This window comes from Carcharodon carcharias, chromosome 18, assembly GCF_017639515.1.
Source record: "Carcharodon carcharias isolate sCarCar2 chromosome 18, sCarCar2.pri, whole genome shotgun sequence".
Classification (NCBI taxonomy): domain Eukaryota; kingdom Metazoa; phylum Chordata; class Chondrichthyes; order Lamniformes; family Lamnidae; genus Carcharodon; species Carcharodon carcharias.
Window position 1 is genome coordinate 83,858,016 of NC_054484.1, and position 13,061 is coordinate 83,871,076.

The 13,061-nt window shown below is 45.3% G+C and overlaps 1 protein-coding gene across 8 annotated transcripts in view; it reads right to left on the reverse strand.

Moving 5' to 3' along the window:
* The window catches only part of LOC121290772 (phosphorylase b kinase regulatory subunit alpha, liver isoform-like), a 164,364-nt gene that overhangs the window by 75,410 nt on the left and 75,893 nt on the right, over positions 1–13,061 (reverse strand). For all 8 annotated transcript variants that reach the window (XM_041211669.1, XM_041211673.1, XM_041211672.1 and 5 more), the window contains 5 exons: positions 12,557–12,666; positions 11,406–11,550; positions 9,936–10,014; positions 9,298–9,476; positions 6,209–6,388 (listed from right to left, as the gene is read on the reverse strand). In XM_041211669.1, the coding sequence (XP_041067603.1) occupies positions 6,209–6,388; positions 9,298–9,476; positions 9,936–10,014; positions 11,406–11,550; positions 12,557–12,666 (693 nt within the window). The remainder of the gene's footprint in view (positions 1–6,208; positions 6,389–9,297; positions 9,477–9,935; positions 10,015–11,405; positions 11,551–12,556; positions 12,667–13,061) is intronic.

A 13,061-nucleotide genomic window follows, 5' to 3' on the forward strand; every position in this document is an offset into this window, starting at 1 on the left:
AATTCGGATTTGACTATATTAATTGCCCCCTTTGATTTAATCTTTTCACTGAATTTCAGTTCAGACATCTGTTTAACTGTTTCAAAGCTTGGGCAGATGGCTGGACACTTGGAATTTCAGCTCAGCTATCTTTATCACTGTTTCAAAGCTTTGACAGATGGCTGAGCTTCTTCAATGACTTCAAAGGCTTTAATATAATCAGCTCTAGAGACTTTGTCGACACAGTTGTGCAATGGAATCTTATGATGAAAAATTGGCTGAGTTCCAAACCCTCAAATGGCTTGAACTCAGCAGGCATTGTTCATTAATTTGGGCTTTGAAATATCATTATGAATGCTTGGCTGAGTTCTAAATGCACTAATAGAGTCAAAGAGGTATACAGCAGAGAAACAGGCCCTTCATCCCGTCTTGTCCATGCTGGCCATCAAGCAACTATTTATTCTTATCCCATTTTCCAGCACTTGACCTGTAGCCCTGTACACTAGGGCATTTCTAGTGCTCATCTAAATACTTCTTAAATGTTGTGAGGGTTCCTGCCTGTACCACTCCCTTAGGCAGTGTGTTCTAGATTCCAACCATCCTCTGGGTGAAAAATTTGTTTCCTCAAATCCCCTCCAAACCTCCTGCCCCTTACCTTAAATCTATGCCCCCTGGTTATTGATACCTCTGCTAAGGGGAAATGTTTCTTCCTAAGTACCCTATCTATACTCAGCTTTCACTGCTCTAAGGAAAACAGTTCTAGCCTATCCAGTTTCTCTTCATAGCTGAAACACTCCAGCCCAGGCAACACCCTGGTGAATCTCCTCTGCGTCCTCTCTAGTGCAATCACATCCTTCCTATAATGTGGCAACCAGAACTGCACACAGTACTCCAGCTGTGGCCTAACTAGCGTTTTATACAGCTCCAACATAATCTCCCTGCTCTTATATTCCATGCCTTGGATAATAAAGGCAAGTATCCTATATGCCTTCTTAACCACTTTATCTAGCTGTGCTGCTGCCTTCAGGAATCTATGGACATGTGCGCCAACGTCCCTCTGATCCTCTGTACTTATTAGGGTCCTACCATTCATTGTCTATTCCCTTGCCATGTTAGTCCTCCCAAAATGCATCAAGATTAAATTTCATTTGCCATTGCTCTGCCCATCTTACCAGCCCATCTATATTGTCCTGTAATCTAAGGCTATCCTCCTCACTATTTACGACATCACCAATTTTTGTGTCACCTGTGAACTTACTGATCATATCTTTTATATTCACGACTAAATCATTAATGTGCACTACAAACAGCAAGGGCCCAGCACTGATCCCTGTGACACACCACTTGTCACAGGCTTCCAATCTCAAAAACAACCTTTGACCATCACCTCTGCCTCCTGCCACTAAGCCAATTTTGGATCCAATTTTCCAAATTGCCCTGGATCCCATGGGCTCTTACTTTCTTGACCATTCTGCCATGTAGGACCTTGTCAAAAGCCTGACTGAAGTCCATGTAGACTACATCAACTACCCTCATCTACACAACTAGTTAGCTCTTCAAAAAATTCATTCAAATTTGTTAGACATGATCTCCCCCGACAAAGCCATGCTGACTATCCCCGGTTAATCCCTGCCTCTCCAAGTGGAGATTAATCCGGTCCCTCAGAACTTTTTCCAATAGTTTCGTGACCACTAAGGTTAGACTCACTGGCTTGTAACTACCTTGTTGAATAATGGTACCACATTCATTGTCCTCCAGTCCTCTGACACCTCTCCTGTGGCCAGAGAGGATTTGAAAATTAGTATCAGAGCCCCTGCAATCTCCTCCCTTGCCTCACATAGCAGCCTGGGATACAACTCATCTGGGCCTGGGGATATATGCACTTTTAAGGCCACTAAAACCGTTCATACCTCCTCTCTTTCAATGCTAATTTGTTCAAGTATAGCACAGTCCCCCTCCCTGATTTCTACAACTACTTCATTCTTCTCCATGGTGAACACAGATGGAAAATAATCATTTATAATCCCACCTACATCCTCTGGCTCCACACACTGATTGCCAAGTTGGTCCCTAATGGGCCCTACTCTTTCCCTGGTTATTCTCTTGCTCTTAGTATATTTATAAAATGCCTTGGGATTTTCCTTTATCTTGCTTGCCAGTGGTTTTTCATGTCCCCTCTTCACTCTCCTAATTACTTTTTTAAGTACCCCTTTACACTTTTTATACTTCTCTAGGGCTTCCACTGTTTTCAGCCCTCTGTATCTGCCATAAGCCTCCTTTTTTCACCTTATCCAATCCTCTATATCCCTTGACATCCAGGGTTCCCAGGGCATGTTGGTCCTACCTTCACCTTTACGGAAACATTTGGCCCTGAACTCTCACTATTTTCTTTCTGAATGACTCCCACTGGTCTGATGTAGACTTTCCTACAAGTAGCTGCTCCCAGTCCACTTTGGCCAGATCCTGTCTTATCATACTGAAACCAGCCTTCCCTCAATTCAGGACCTTTATTTCCAGTCCATCTTTGTCCTCTTCCATAACTACCTTAAATCTTACAGAGTTATGCTCACTATCCCCAAAATGCTCCCCTACTCACACCTCTACCACTTGCCCGGCTTCATTCCCTAAAATTAGGTTCAGTGCTACCCCTTCTCTTGTAGGGTTTTCTACGTGCTGTCTCAAAAAGCTCTCCTGGAAGCACTTTAAGAATTCTGCCTCCTCTAAGCCTTTTACACTAAGACTATCCCAGTTAATATTGGGCAAGTTGAAATCCTCTACTATCATTACCCTATTATTTTTACATTTCTCTGAGATTTGCCTACATATCTGCTCCTCTATCTCCCCTCGACCGTTTGGAGTCCTATAGTACACTCCCAGAAAAATGATTGCCCCTTTTTGTTTTTAAGTTCTACCCATATGGCCTCATTGAAGAACCTTCTCAGATACCATCCTTCCTTACTGCAGTAATTGACTCCTTGATCAATAGTGCAATGCCACCTGGATTTAGCTCAACAGGTGTTTACATAGCTGTCAAGGGGACTGTGTGCTTGGTTGTTTTGACAGTTTTATGAGGTCTTAATAGGATTATGGTTTTTTCAAGTGGATTTTACATGATGGTTTCTTTATTGACAGTTTTATGACCTCTTAATAGAGATTATGCTTTTTTTCAAATTTTTTTTGAATGATTTTGTTTATCTTGACAGTTTTATGAACATCTCAAAGCTTTCTCAATGCTATTAGAGGGCTTGTGAATTCTGTATATAGTGGATACTGGGTTAGTGGGTATGGAGGAGGTATGGCAGTGTGAGGGGTTTGTGTAGAGGGTATGAAGAGGTTGGTGATATGGGGATGAGAGATATGGAGGAGGTATGAAAGACCTATGGGGTATGGAGAGGGCATGGGGGTTTACGGGGGGAAGTGGGTGGTGGATGAGGTGGGTAGGGTTGAGGGTTAGAGGGCCTCACACTCATTTACAGAACTGGGATGATGTCTTTTAACCTGCCCACCTTGGTAGCCGCCTGCCTCTGATTCTGCCTCAGGCCTGCTACCAGAGCCAGCAATGCTGACTCCAGCCCATCCCTACCACCCCACCATGAAAACAGCCTGGGAGGACACTGCCCAGTAGAAAGCGGAATCATGACGGTGGGAAATTGCTTGACTCTCTCCTTCAAGATGAAAATCCAACCCAGTGGCATGTGTATATGAGTGTGTATATGCCTGTGTGCACATGTGTGTGTATGTGTGTGTCTATGTGTGTCTGTGTGCTTGTGTGTATGTGTGGTGTGTGTATATGTGCATGTGTGTCTGTGTGCATGTGTGTGCGCGTATGTGTGTATCTGTGAATGCTGATTGTGTGTGTGGTCTACGTATGCCTACGTGTGTGTGTGCCTGTGTAAGTCTACATGTGTGCGTGTATGTGTATACCTATGTTTGTGTGTGCGAGTGTGTGTATCTGTCTGTCTGTGTGTGCCTGTGTGCATGTGCGTGCATTTGTGTGCATCTGTGTGTGTGTCTCTCTTTCTCTGTGAAGTTTGTTTGTGTGTGTGTGTGTGTCTCTGTGTGAGTGCATCTGTATGAGAGTGTGGGTGCCTGTGTGTGTGTGTCTCTCTCTCTCTGTGAGCATGTGTGCGTGTGTCTATGTGTCTCTGTCTCTTGTGTGTGTCTCTGTGTGTAGAAGACAGGATAGAAGAGCTGTATCAGGGAGGAGGGGTTTCATGGAGGCTGGGGAAGGGGTTGTGTGAGTGGGCTGGGGGTACTGGGAAGTGACAAACTAAGAAAACTTTCACAACATAAGTCACCAGAGATCTTAACCCATCGTCCTATCCAAGCCAACTGGTTTGATCAATTTAATTGCTGGGCAGACAGGATAAATTTAGGCCTAATGTAACTGCATCCTCTCCAAATCACAAAAACAATTGCAAAATAAATGTTGTAAATTTACAATGTAGTGGCCCATGTGCTTTTGGGAGAGAAGAAAAAACATACACGTAACGTTAGGATGGTGGTCTCTTTAAGAACTGGGCTTCTCTGGAAGATGATGTTTTGTAAAAAGCAACTTGTTCCAGGAACTGATCGTGTGATCAAGCTGCCGGGGAGGTAAACAATTGAAAAACAAAGGGTAAACAAGAAATTTATTGGAGGGCACGTCTCCTTCAAGCAATTTAGATTAAGCAAGCTAGCTATAGGGGACATCTATTTCAGCAAATTTCAGCTGAAATTCTTTGTGCTGGCTAAAATGGTTCAAACCCCTTGATTACTGAAGGATTCTATTAATAGTGGGCTGGACTTCTGGGATAGCCAAGCTGGGAAGAGAGAGAGAGATAGGCAAGGCTCCAGAGTTAAAGAACATTAGAACCATGAAAATTCTGAACCAAGGTGGCTACGCTTAAAACCCGAGCAACACCTGTGTTGAACAGTGAGTCTGCAACTGCGGACAGTTGGAGAAGATTTGAAGGGAAGCAAGCCCAGGAAATCTCATCTCTATGAATCTCTGGAACAGTACTCAGATCAAGTGGTTAATCTTCCAATTTCTGATAAGTGGAATAACTTTGGGGTATAAGTCAAATGAGTGACGAAGGAAATTTAACTTAAAGGTCTGTAACTTCCAACCAGCATCGGAAATTGCTGGCCCGCAGGAATTAGAGGAAGTAAATGCACACTTACCTGCCCTTGAAAATTACGCTGACCCTTCCGTTTGCCAGAGCTGCTTGGGGTCTGCATCAAAAGACTCCTCGCAGGCCCCAACGAAGTGCTGCTTCAAGGAGGCCATGCCCCCCCCCTTTTTTATGGCACCAGCTGCCGTAAAGCAGAGAAGTTTAAAGGGCCCATTAATTAACAGGCCAGGGGAAGGTAAGTGGATAGGATTTGGAGGGTGGTGGGGGAGGGGGGGTTGGTCAGCTGTCCAGGGAGGTTTGGGGGGCGGGGGGGCGGTGGTTCTGAGGTCTGGGGCGAGAGCATGGGGAGGTCAGGGGATCGGGGCGGTGGGAGGGAGGTCGAGGAGTCAGAGGTCGAGGTTTGGGGGGTCTTCAGGGGGGTGGGGGTTACAGGTTCTGGAGGGTGAGGGTTGGGGGTGTTGTGGGAGCAGTCCCATGGTGGGGGGGATTGGGGTTGTGGTGGTGGTGGTGGGGGTGGGGGGAGTCCCATGGCGGATCAGGGAGGGGGTATGCAGGGTGTCCCATGGGGGTTGGTCTGGGTCTTTACAATAGTTACCCAGAAGTTAGAAGAGGTTTTAACTCTTCCATCTTTTCCTGAGTAACTATGGGTGTAACCCTGGCGTATCCAATTGAAGTTTGTAATTTACAACACATTTACCCAGCTCAGCACAATTGTCCTGAGGAAGTGGGCACTTCTGGGCGATTGCCGTGCAAACCCTTACCTGGCAACTTCCCAGAGGGATTCCCCAGAGCATCTCAGGGGTACCCCCTAAATCCGATGCTGGGTAGTTCGGAGGTTACAGCCCAAAAAGCTGAGTTTAGAGTATAAGTGTTCACTGTTCTTCATCTTTAACGTCTTTAATATCTTTAATGTAACTGACTACTTAAGATAGTTATTAGTGTTCATATTATTTTATTCTTGTGTAGTCTTTTGTTTTAAACGTGAACCTTGTGGCTTTACCTTTTGTTAAATACCTGGTTTTTGGATTTCAAACAAAATAATAAAACATTACTGGTCTGATCATAACAACAAAGACAGTGCAACTCTCTTATTCTTAAAAATAAGCTTTGATTACTTGGTAACTCCAGTCCCTTTGCTTTGGCCACCATCGATATTATGTCCCTTGTGGTGTGCTCAGCCTCAAACACGTGATGCATCCCTGGGTTTTCGGATATTGGAGGCAGTCGCTTTGACACAGGGGTCGTGCTTTGTAGCAGATGATTTATATACTGCACAAGCTCATCTTGAATATCAACTGTGTATAAAAGGAACAGCAACAGTCACAAGCTAGAAATCATTTCATTCATACTATTCTTCAACAGAAAGCAAAACAGCCATATACTTGCAAATCCTAAGGGAACATTTTATACCACACAATCTGGGATCTTTTGCTGATCTTACAAATCCTTTATCTTTTGCCGGACCTTTATGATTCTCAACATCAAGTGTCCTCGAGATCTCTAAAGATAGACCCTAACCTAGGACTTGCTCATGTGCACGATGTTAACTTCCTAAGGTATTCCAGATAGTAGCAGTATGATTTCAGAATATTGCTGAAAAAAGAGAGACATGCTGTTGAAGCTTTTCATCTTGCACTCATCAGGATACATTCACAAGAATGCCAAATCTCAAAGGGAGCAACAATTTATACTGCGTGAGAAAAGGGTGCTGATTGGTTGGCAAGTTGACTCCGATTGGTTGAGGTGTTGCCATGGAGAATGCACCAGGGAACTATTATCCCCCATGCTTTTGCTTAATTCGAAAAGGGTGCAATGCCTGGACATCTTCCTTTTGCCTGTGACTATTTCAGAACATGGTCATGGTTCATCACTGTCTGCATCACATGAAAAATGTATCCGGTTTCACTTCCTAAAATTAATTGATGAGAGAGATCTCACTCTTAGGACTGGGTGTAACTTTAAGATAAAGCAACTTGTTACAGTGAGCATTGTACAGGGCATCATATACAAGGTGTGTACATGGTGCATGTTGATTGTCTGGCAGCCAGTCAGCAGAGAAGATGGGATGGCATGACTGGCAGATGGTGCCATGATCATTTGCTGATACCCGCAATGGGTTGGGAAAATGTGCATTTAGAAAATTCAGAACTAACTAAACCCAGCAAAAAGGGAACTTAGGAAAATGATATCTGGATTTTTGCACGCCAATTCAGCACAATAACTAGCATTTTTAAAAACTCCCTTAGCCTGTCTCTCCTAACCGAGAAAATTACAAGGCATTTACAGCAGAGCCCCCTCCCACCTCCTCTTCATCCCACCCTATCAGCGTATCCTTCAATTCCTCTCTCCCTCATGTGTTTATCCAACTTCCCCTTGAATGCACTGTTATGATCTGCCTCAGCCACTGTGTGATAGAGTTCCACATTCTCACCACTCTCTGGGTAAAGAAATTTCCCCCAAATTCCTTATTGCATATATTAGAAATTGTCTTATATTTATTGTCTACAGAAAGTTGGATTCCCCTCGAGTATTTTCTCTACATCTAGCCAATCAAACCCATTCTTAATTGGAAAGACCTCTATTCAGTCATCCTTTTCTATGTAAAGAGCACCAGTCTGTTCAATCTCCCCTGATAGTTCGAACCCCTCAGTTCATCCTTGTGAATACTTTTTGCACCTCCTCTGGTGTCGCTGGATCTTTTTAATGTCTCTGCGTATGAATTCTTGGTCAGTACTGCAATCTCTCACACGTTCTACTGCTCTGAATACTCCCTCACCTCCTCTTCCTTCATGCACCTTCCATTCCTGTCCCTGACTCTGCTCCCTTGAGTTTGAACTTTGATTTGGTTTTGTGGATAGATCTCCACTGAAAGCCCAACCTGCTCACATATGTAACATTCCCATTCCACGTTCTTTAAACAGAAACAATGGAGCAATTATAAGCAAACCCAGCCGTCAAGAAATCACCCAGACCGGACACTTTACTCCCTGCCCCAGGTTACCTCTCACTGAAGAGGACATTTACCAGAATGGTTCCAGGGATGAGGGGATGAGGTAGATAGATTCTTGTTAGGCAAGGGAGTCAAAGGTTGTCGGGGGTAGATGGGAATGTGGAAATCGAAATACAAACGGATCAGCCATAATCTTATTGAATAGCAGAGCAAGCTCAGGGGACCCAAATTGTCTATGTCTACTCCTATTTTGTATGTTTGTATGTGTGTAATGACTCGAAGGAGGTGGCAGGAGTCCAGACTTTGAAGATGTGAGCTGGTTGTATCACCATCTCCGGAAGCTCTGATGGAATAAAGTGCTGAATTGGCACTGGGAACCCTGCCACGGGGGTTCCCAACCTCCCTCAGCGATACTGAATCACCATACCATTGAGCCTGGGGCGAATATACCACCCCAAGAGCTGCCAGCCAATCAGAGGCTCCAGTACCAACAGCAGCACTGTCCATACTCCAGGAGGCTCAGGAAGAAGGTCAGCGATGAGGTCCCAGGAGTAGGTTAGTCAGGCGGATTCAGCAGGGCCAGAGAGGGAGGAGCGGGGGATTAGTATTTAGAGTGGGCTGGAGTCTTCAGCTGTGAATGGCCCTAGCCTCCAGTGGGTCTCTCCATCAGTCATGGGCCATCCATGTGGAAGGAAGTCCCCCAGCTTGCAGGCATGCCCACCAGGATTTATCTGGCAGGTTGCCCATGTGTTGTGGCACCTGGTAGAATACCAGCAGCAGGAGGATCAGGCCCTTAAATAGCCACTTAAGCACCTCAGTTGGCTTTTGGCCATCTTTGTGCCTTCCCCCCCTGGACTTAATTGGGGGAGGGGGGGGGGGGGGAGTCGATATGGCAACAAGATCTCCACCCTCACCTTCCCACATGACTAAACAATTAAACAGGCCCCATCTCTCCCGCCTCTAGGGGGAGAAATAAAATCCACTCTGTGACTCCATTGACTTCAATAGAAGGTGGGCAGGTTGAAATTAGCTTCCAAAATCTCTCAGCTAACTTAAAGGTAAGAATGCACTACAAATAATTCTTTGCATTTAAAAAAAAAATCATATCAAACAGAAAGTAATCTTTGACTGCATTGAATTTGCAATTAGGTTCTTCCAAAGAATGTACCAAAGACCAGCATTGTCCACAAGTGTGTAGGCCAAGCCTGTCATGGAAGTGGAGAAGTGTGCAAGCAGAATTTGGAAGTTTCCTACCATCATTCCTATAGCATGAATTGTGCACAGATACAGCTTCTTCCACATCATCATTCCGGCTGCCACTGTCTTCACTAAGATAATCATCCAACAGAAGACCATCAGGTCCTGGGTCCAAGAAACTCAGATGTGTGTAGCACGAGGTAATCAGAAATTCAGATAATTTGCCAGTTTTTACTCTAGGAGGTCAAAAATTTTAATCACAGTTAGTTATATCTACAATACTTCATCACTAGAACATTATCTGTCCAATAATCTGAAAAGATGGAACCACAGTGCACTCAACATTCCCTCTCTTTAGCTACTTTCTTCAAGAGGGCACTGGCTTCCATGTGTTGCTCCATGATTATGCTTGGCAAAGTACTGCAGTAGTTTGCCATTGCCTTCTGCAGCATGGCTGACCAGGTAACTCTCACCACCCGTCATAGACATATTGAAAGGATCACAAGTTGATAGTCAACCTGTTATGGCCACATTAAGAACACGCCAGCAAGTCCTGCAGTGGGACTTGAACCCAGAGCTTCTAGCTCAGAGGCAGGGATGCTACCCACTGCACCACAAGACCTCACCCTGTAGTCATCATTAATTCCACTATTTAAAATACAAACAGTTGTTCACATCTATGTACAAATTCATACCTGGCCCCACCAAAGTATCCATCCTGTAGTTTTCGAAGAGTACAAAGAATATTTGAGTCAATATCTGCTCCATCCTCAGCTGCAACAGAAACAGTGCAAGTTTAAAAGGTACACTGCTGTGTGTTCTCCAACCTTCAAATCAAAGGCTGCCAAACTCAGCCTGTCCCCGCTCAAACAAATAGTAATTGGAGGTCAGGAGAAAATGTCAGTATCCCACTTGACATGACATGGACAGATGATCAGTAAAGACTAGGACTGTATGAGAAAGCAATGACTGTGTTCTGCTTTTGTAGAGGAAGTGTTGCTGGGTTAAACCCAGGCCCACAAGCAACACAGTGGGAGAAAGAGACCAGGGAGTCATTGCAAACACTTTTTAAGTTGCCCAAAATTAGAAATGGTTTTAGTTTGGAAACGAGAGAATACAAAATCTCTAGGGCGGGATTTTCGGATTGTTGGGTGGGTGCGGTGGGAGGGCCCGGGAGTGGCTGGGAAATGGCCCACTGCCCGCGATCTCACACTGGCTGGCCAATGAACGGCCGTCCAGCTTGAAAGGCTCAGCGCTGCCGGGGGGGGGGTGTGAGAGGAGTGCGAGTGCAAAAGTCTGCGCATGCGCTGGGGAAATGCCCACCGAAAGCTCCCTGAAGGCAGCTGGAGATTTTTAAACCATGGAATGCAGTTTTTAAAATCTGGAAAGCATGTACACACAGCGGATTCACTCACCTCAACATGTACATTTGAAAAATTTTGCCCCCAAACGGTTTTTAAATTTAAATACGGAAACCTCATCCCACCCGTGGATGAGGTTTCTGAAAAAATCCAAAGGCCACCTGGCCGACTCGCCAACCCGCCAACCGTAAGGTTGGGTGGGCAGCAAAAATGGGCTTAAAATTAATTGATTAATGGCCTTAATAGGCCTCTTAATTGTCGGTGGGCGCGCTGCCAACTGGAATATCACATGAACGTGCGATAACATCGGGATGCTCGCCCAATGTCATGGCGCGTTACTTTACACCTGATTGGGTCGGGCGTGCACACATCCCCCCTGTGGGACGTAAAATCCTGCCCCTAAATTCCATTCCTGACCTGTTCGAAAGTAGTGGATCTTCACTGCAGTGAGAATTGTACAAGTCTAATCAGTCACTTTTTTGGGGGATATAAGGCATCAATCTCAGGGTTCAAAGTCACCAGATTGCAGATCTTAGCAACATGCACCTGTATGCACTGACCTTCATCAAAAACAAGTGACTGAAACTGTCAGTTTGTTACTGGACAAGTAATATCCATCACAAAGGCACAGAGCGAGACCATTCAGCCCATCGTGCCTCGACCAGTTCAATCCAATCAATCCCACTCCCTTGGCCTTCCAGCTTTTCCTTACGTTGTTTCAAAAAAAGACAGTGTATTCACATTGAGATTAATTTACATAAGGTAGATTCCAACGAGGTGTACAATGAGCAGACCAATTCTTACATAGCATGCTCTGTGTGATTGGAAACGTGACTGTTGGCCGTCCTGTCACCTTCCAGCATGAGAAAAGGTATGCGAGGTCAGTGCGGAGCATTTCCACAATCATCCGATTGTCCAGGGCCAAATAGAACTGATGCTGATCAATAAACTGTTCGTTCAAAAAGCACAACAAAAATTGATTAAACAGCAGAAATCCCTTGCGCCTGCTCATAATACATTTTGGTACCAAAAATGCTTTGGTAATTTTAATTTGAAATATTGGCCGAGATCTCCCAGTGTCAGGGTAGCCGGTGACTGGATATATCCTGGAAAACATGCCATGGGAATCCTCGGAAGTCCCAATGCACTGACTCTGTGGGAGTTGTCCGGGAAGCTTGAACATCTGTTGGGTAACTCCCCCACTTCCCAGGACCCTCCGGAGAAGTCTCTGAATTAGAGTTGGGGACTTTGGACAGTTCTCACTCAGTTACCCAGATAGTTACCCAGAAAATATTAGACAGATTTAAACCTGGTCTAGCACCTGGATAATGATATAACTGATGCTGCTACCCCCAACTCCGCCCATGATGTCCCGACTTCCCCCGACCTGATCCAACCTCATCACCCAACTCCCCCTGACCCCTCTCGACTGCACCATGACCTGCCTTACCAACCTCTCCACCTCACCCAGCTGCCACCCTACCCCTCCCACCTACTTGCCTTACCCACTCTACCCACTTACCTTCCCCACCCTGCCCCCAACCCGTCCTACCCCCTGACCCACTTACCTCACCCACCCTACCCCTTAGCCATCCTACCCCTTACCTACTGACCTTATTCACCTCCACCAGAGGCGGACTTGTACTCTCAACAATGGAACTGCGTGGAAACGTAATTTTCACGTTAGCCCACAAACCAAATCATTTTCACAGGAATGGGAGAGAATAGGGAAGAAGGGAATCTGTCTGCACATGAAACCCTCAGAAATATCACCACTTCAAACAAATTCTTCCAACTTGACATTTTGTGTGAGATGTTTAAGATGTCTTTGCGTATATGGAAAGAAATGTGTGCTGCATTATTAGCTGCTGTTTAGGCTGGAATTATGGATTCTACTGCACAAGAACAGTACAAAGATGTATAGAATTAACTTACATATCAATATGGGTGCTTACCTGTGGAGTAAAAGTGAAGGTCTGATTTCTAATCACATATAATTTAGATGTACCAAGGACACCAATATGTCTGTAGGGTCGTCCGCTAAGTTTCAGTTTCCTGTTGCACCCTGCAAAGAGTTGAAACAATCATTCCGCATGCTGCCTCTCCTTACATGAGGGGGCCAGATTTCTCTTGATTACTACACAGAAGAAAAGATAAATCTGCCCAAAGCTCAAGCCACAGGGCATAGGGCTGGATTTCATGGTGTGTTGTGGGGCCAGCCCTCCCCGGATAAAAAGTCAGGTGAGGTGAGGGGGGCGAGCCCGCCCACGTTCCTACTGACTTCCCATCAAAAAATGAACAGTGGGTAAGGGAAGTGGGTAAGTGCGTTAAGGTGAGACTTCTGCCTCCTATCTCGGGAGTAAGCCCGGCCTTAGAGAGCTGCCGGCGAATCGGTTTGGCTGACAGCTCTGCAGTCCCAGCAGCGCCAGGCTGGAGCGGTGGTCACTGCTGGGATTGCAG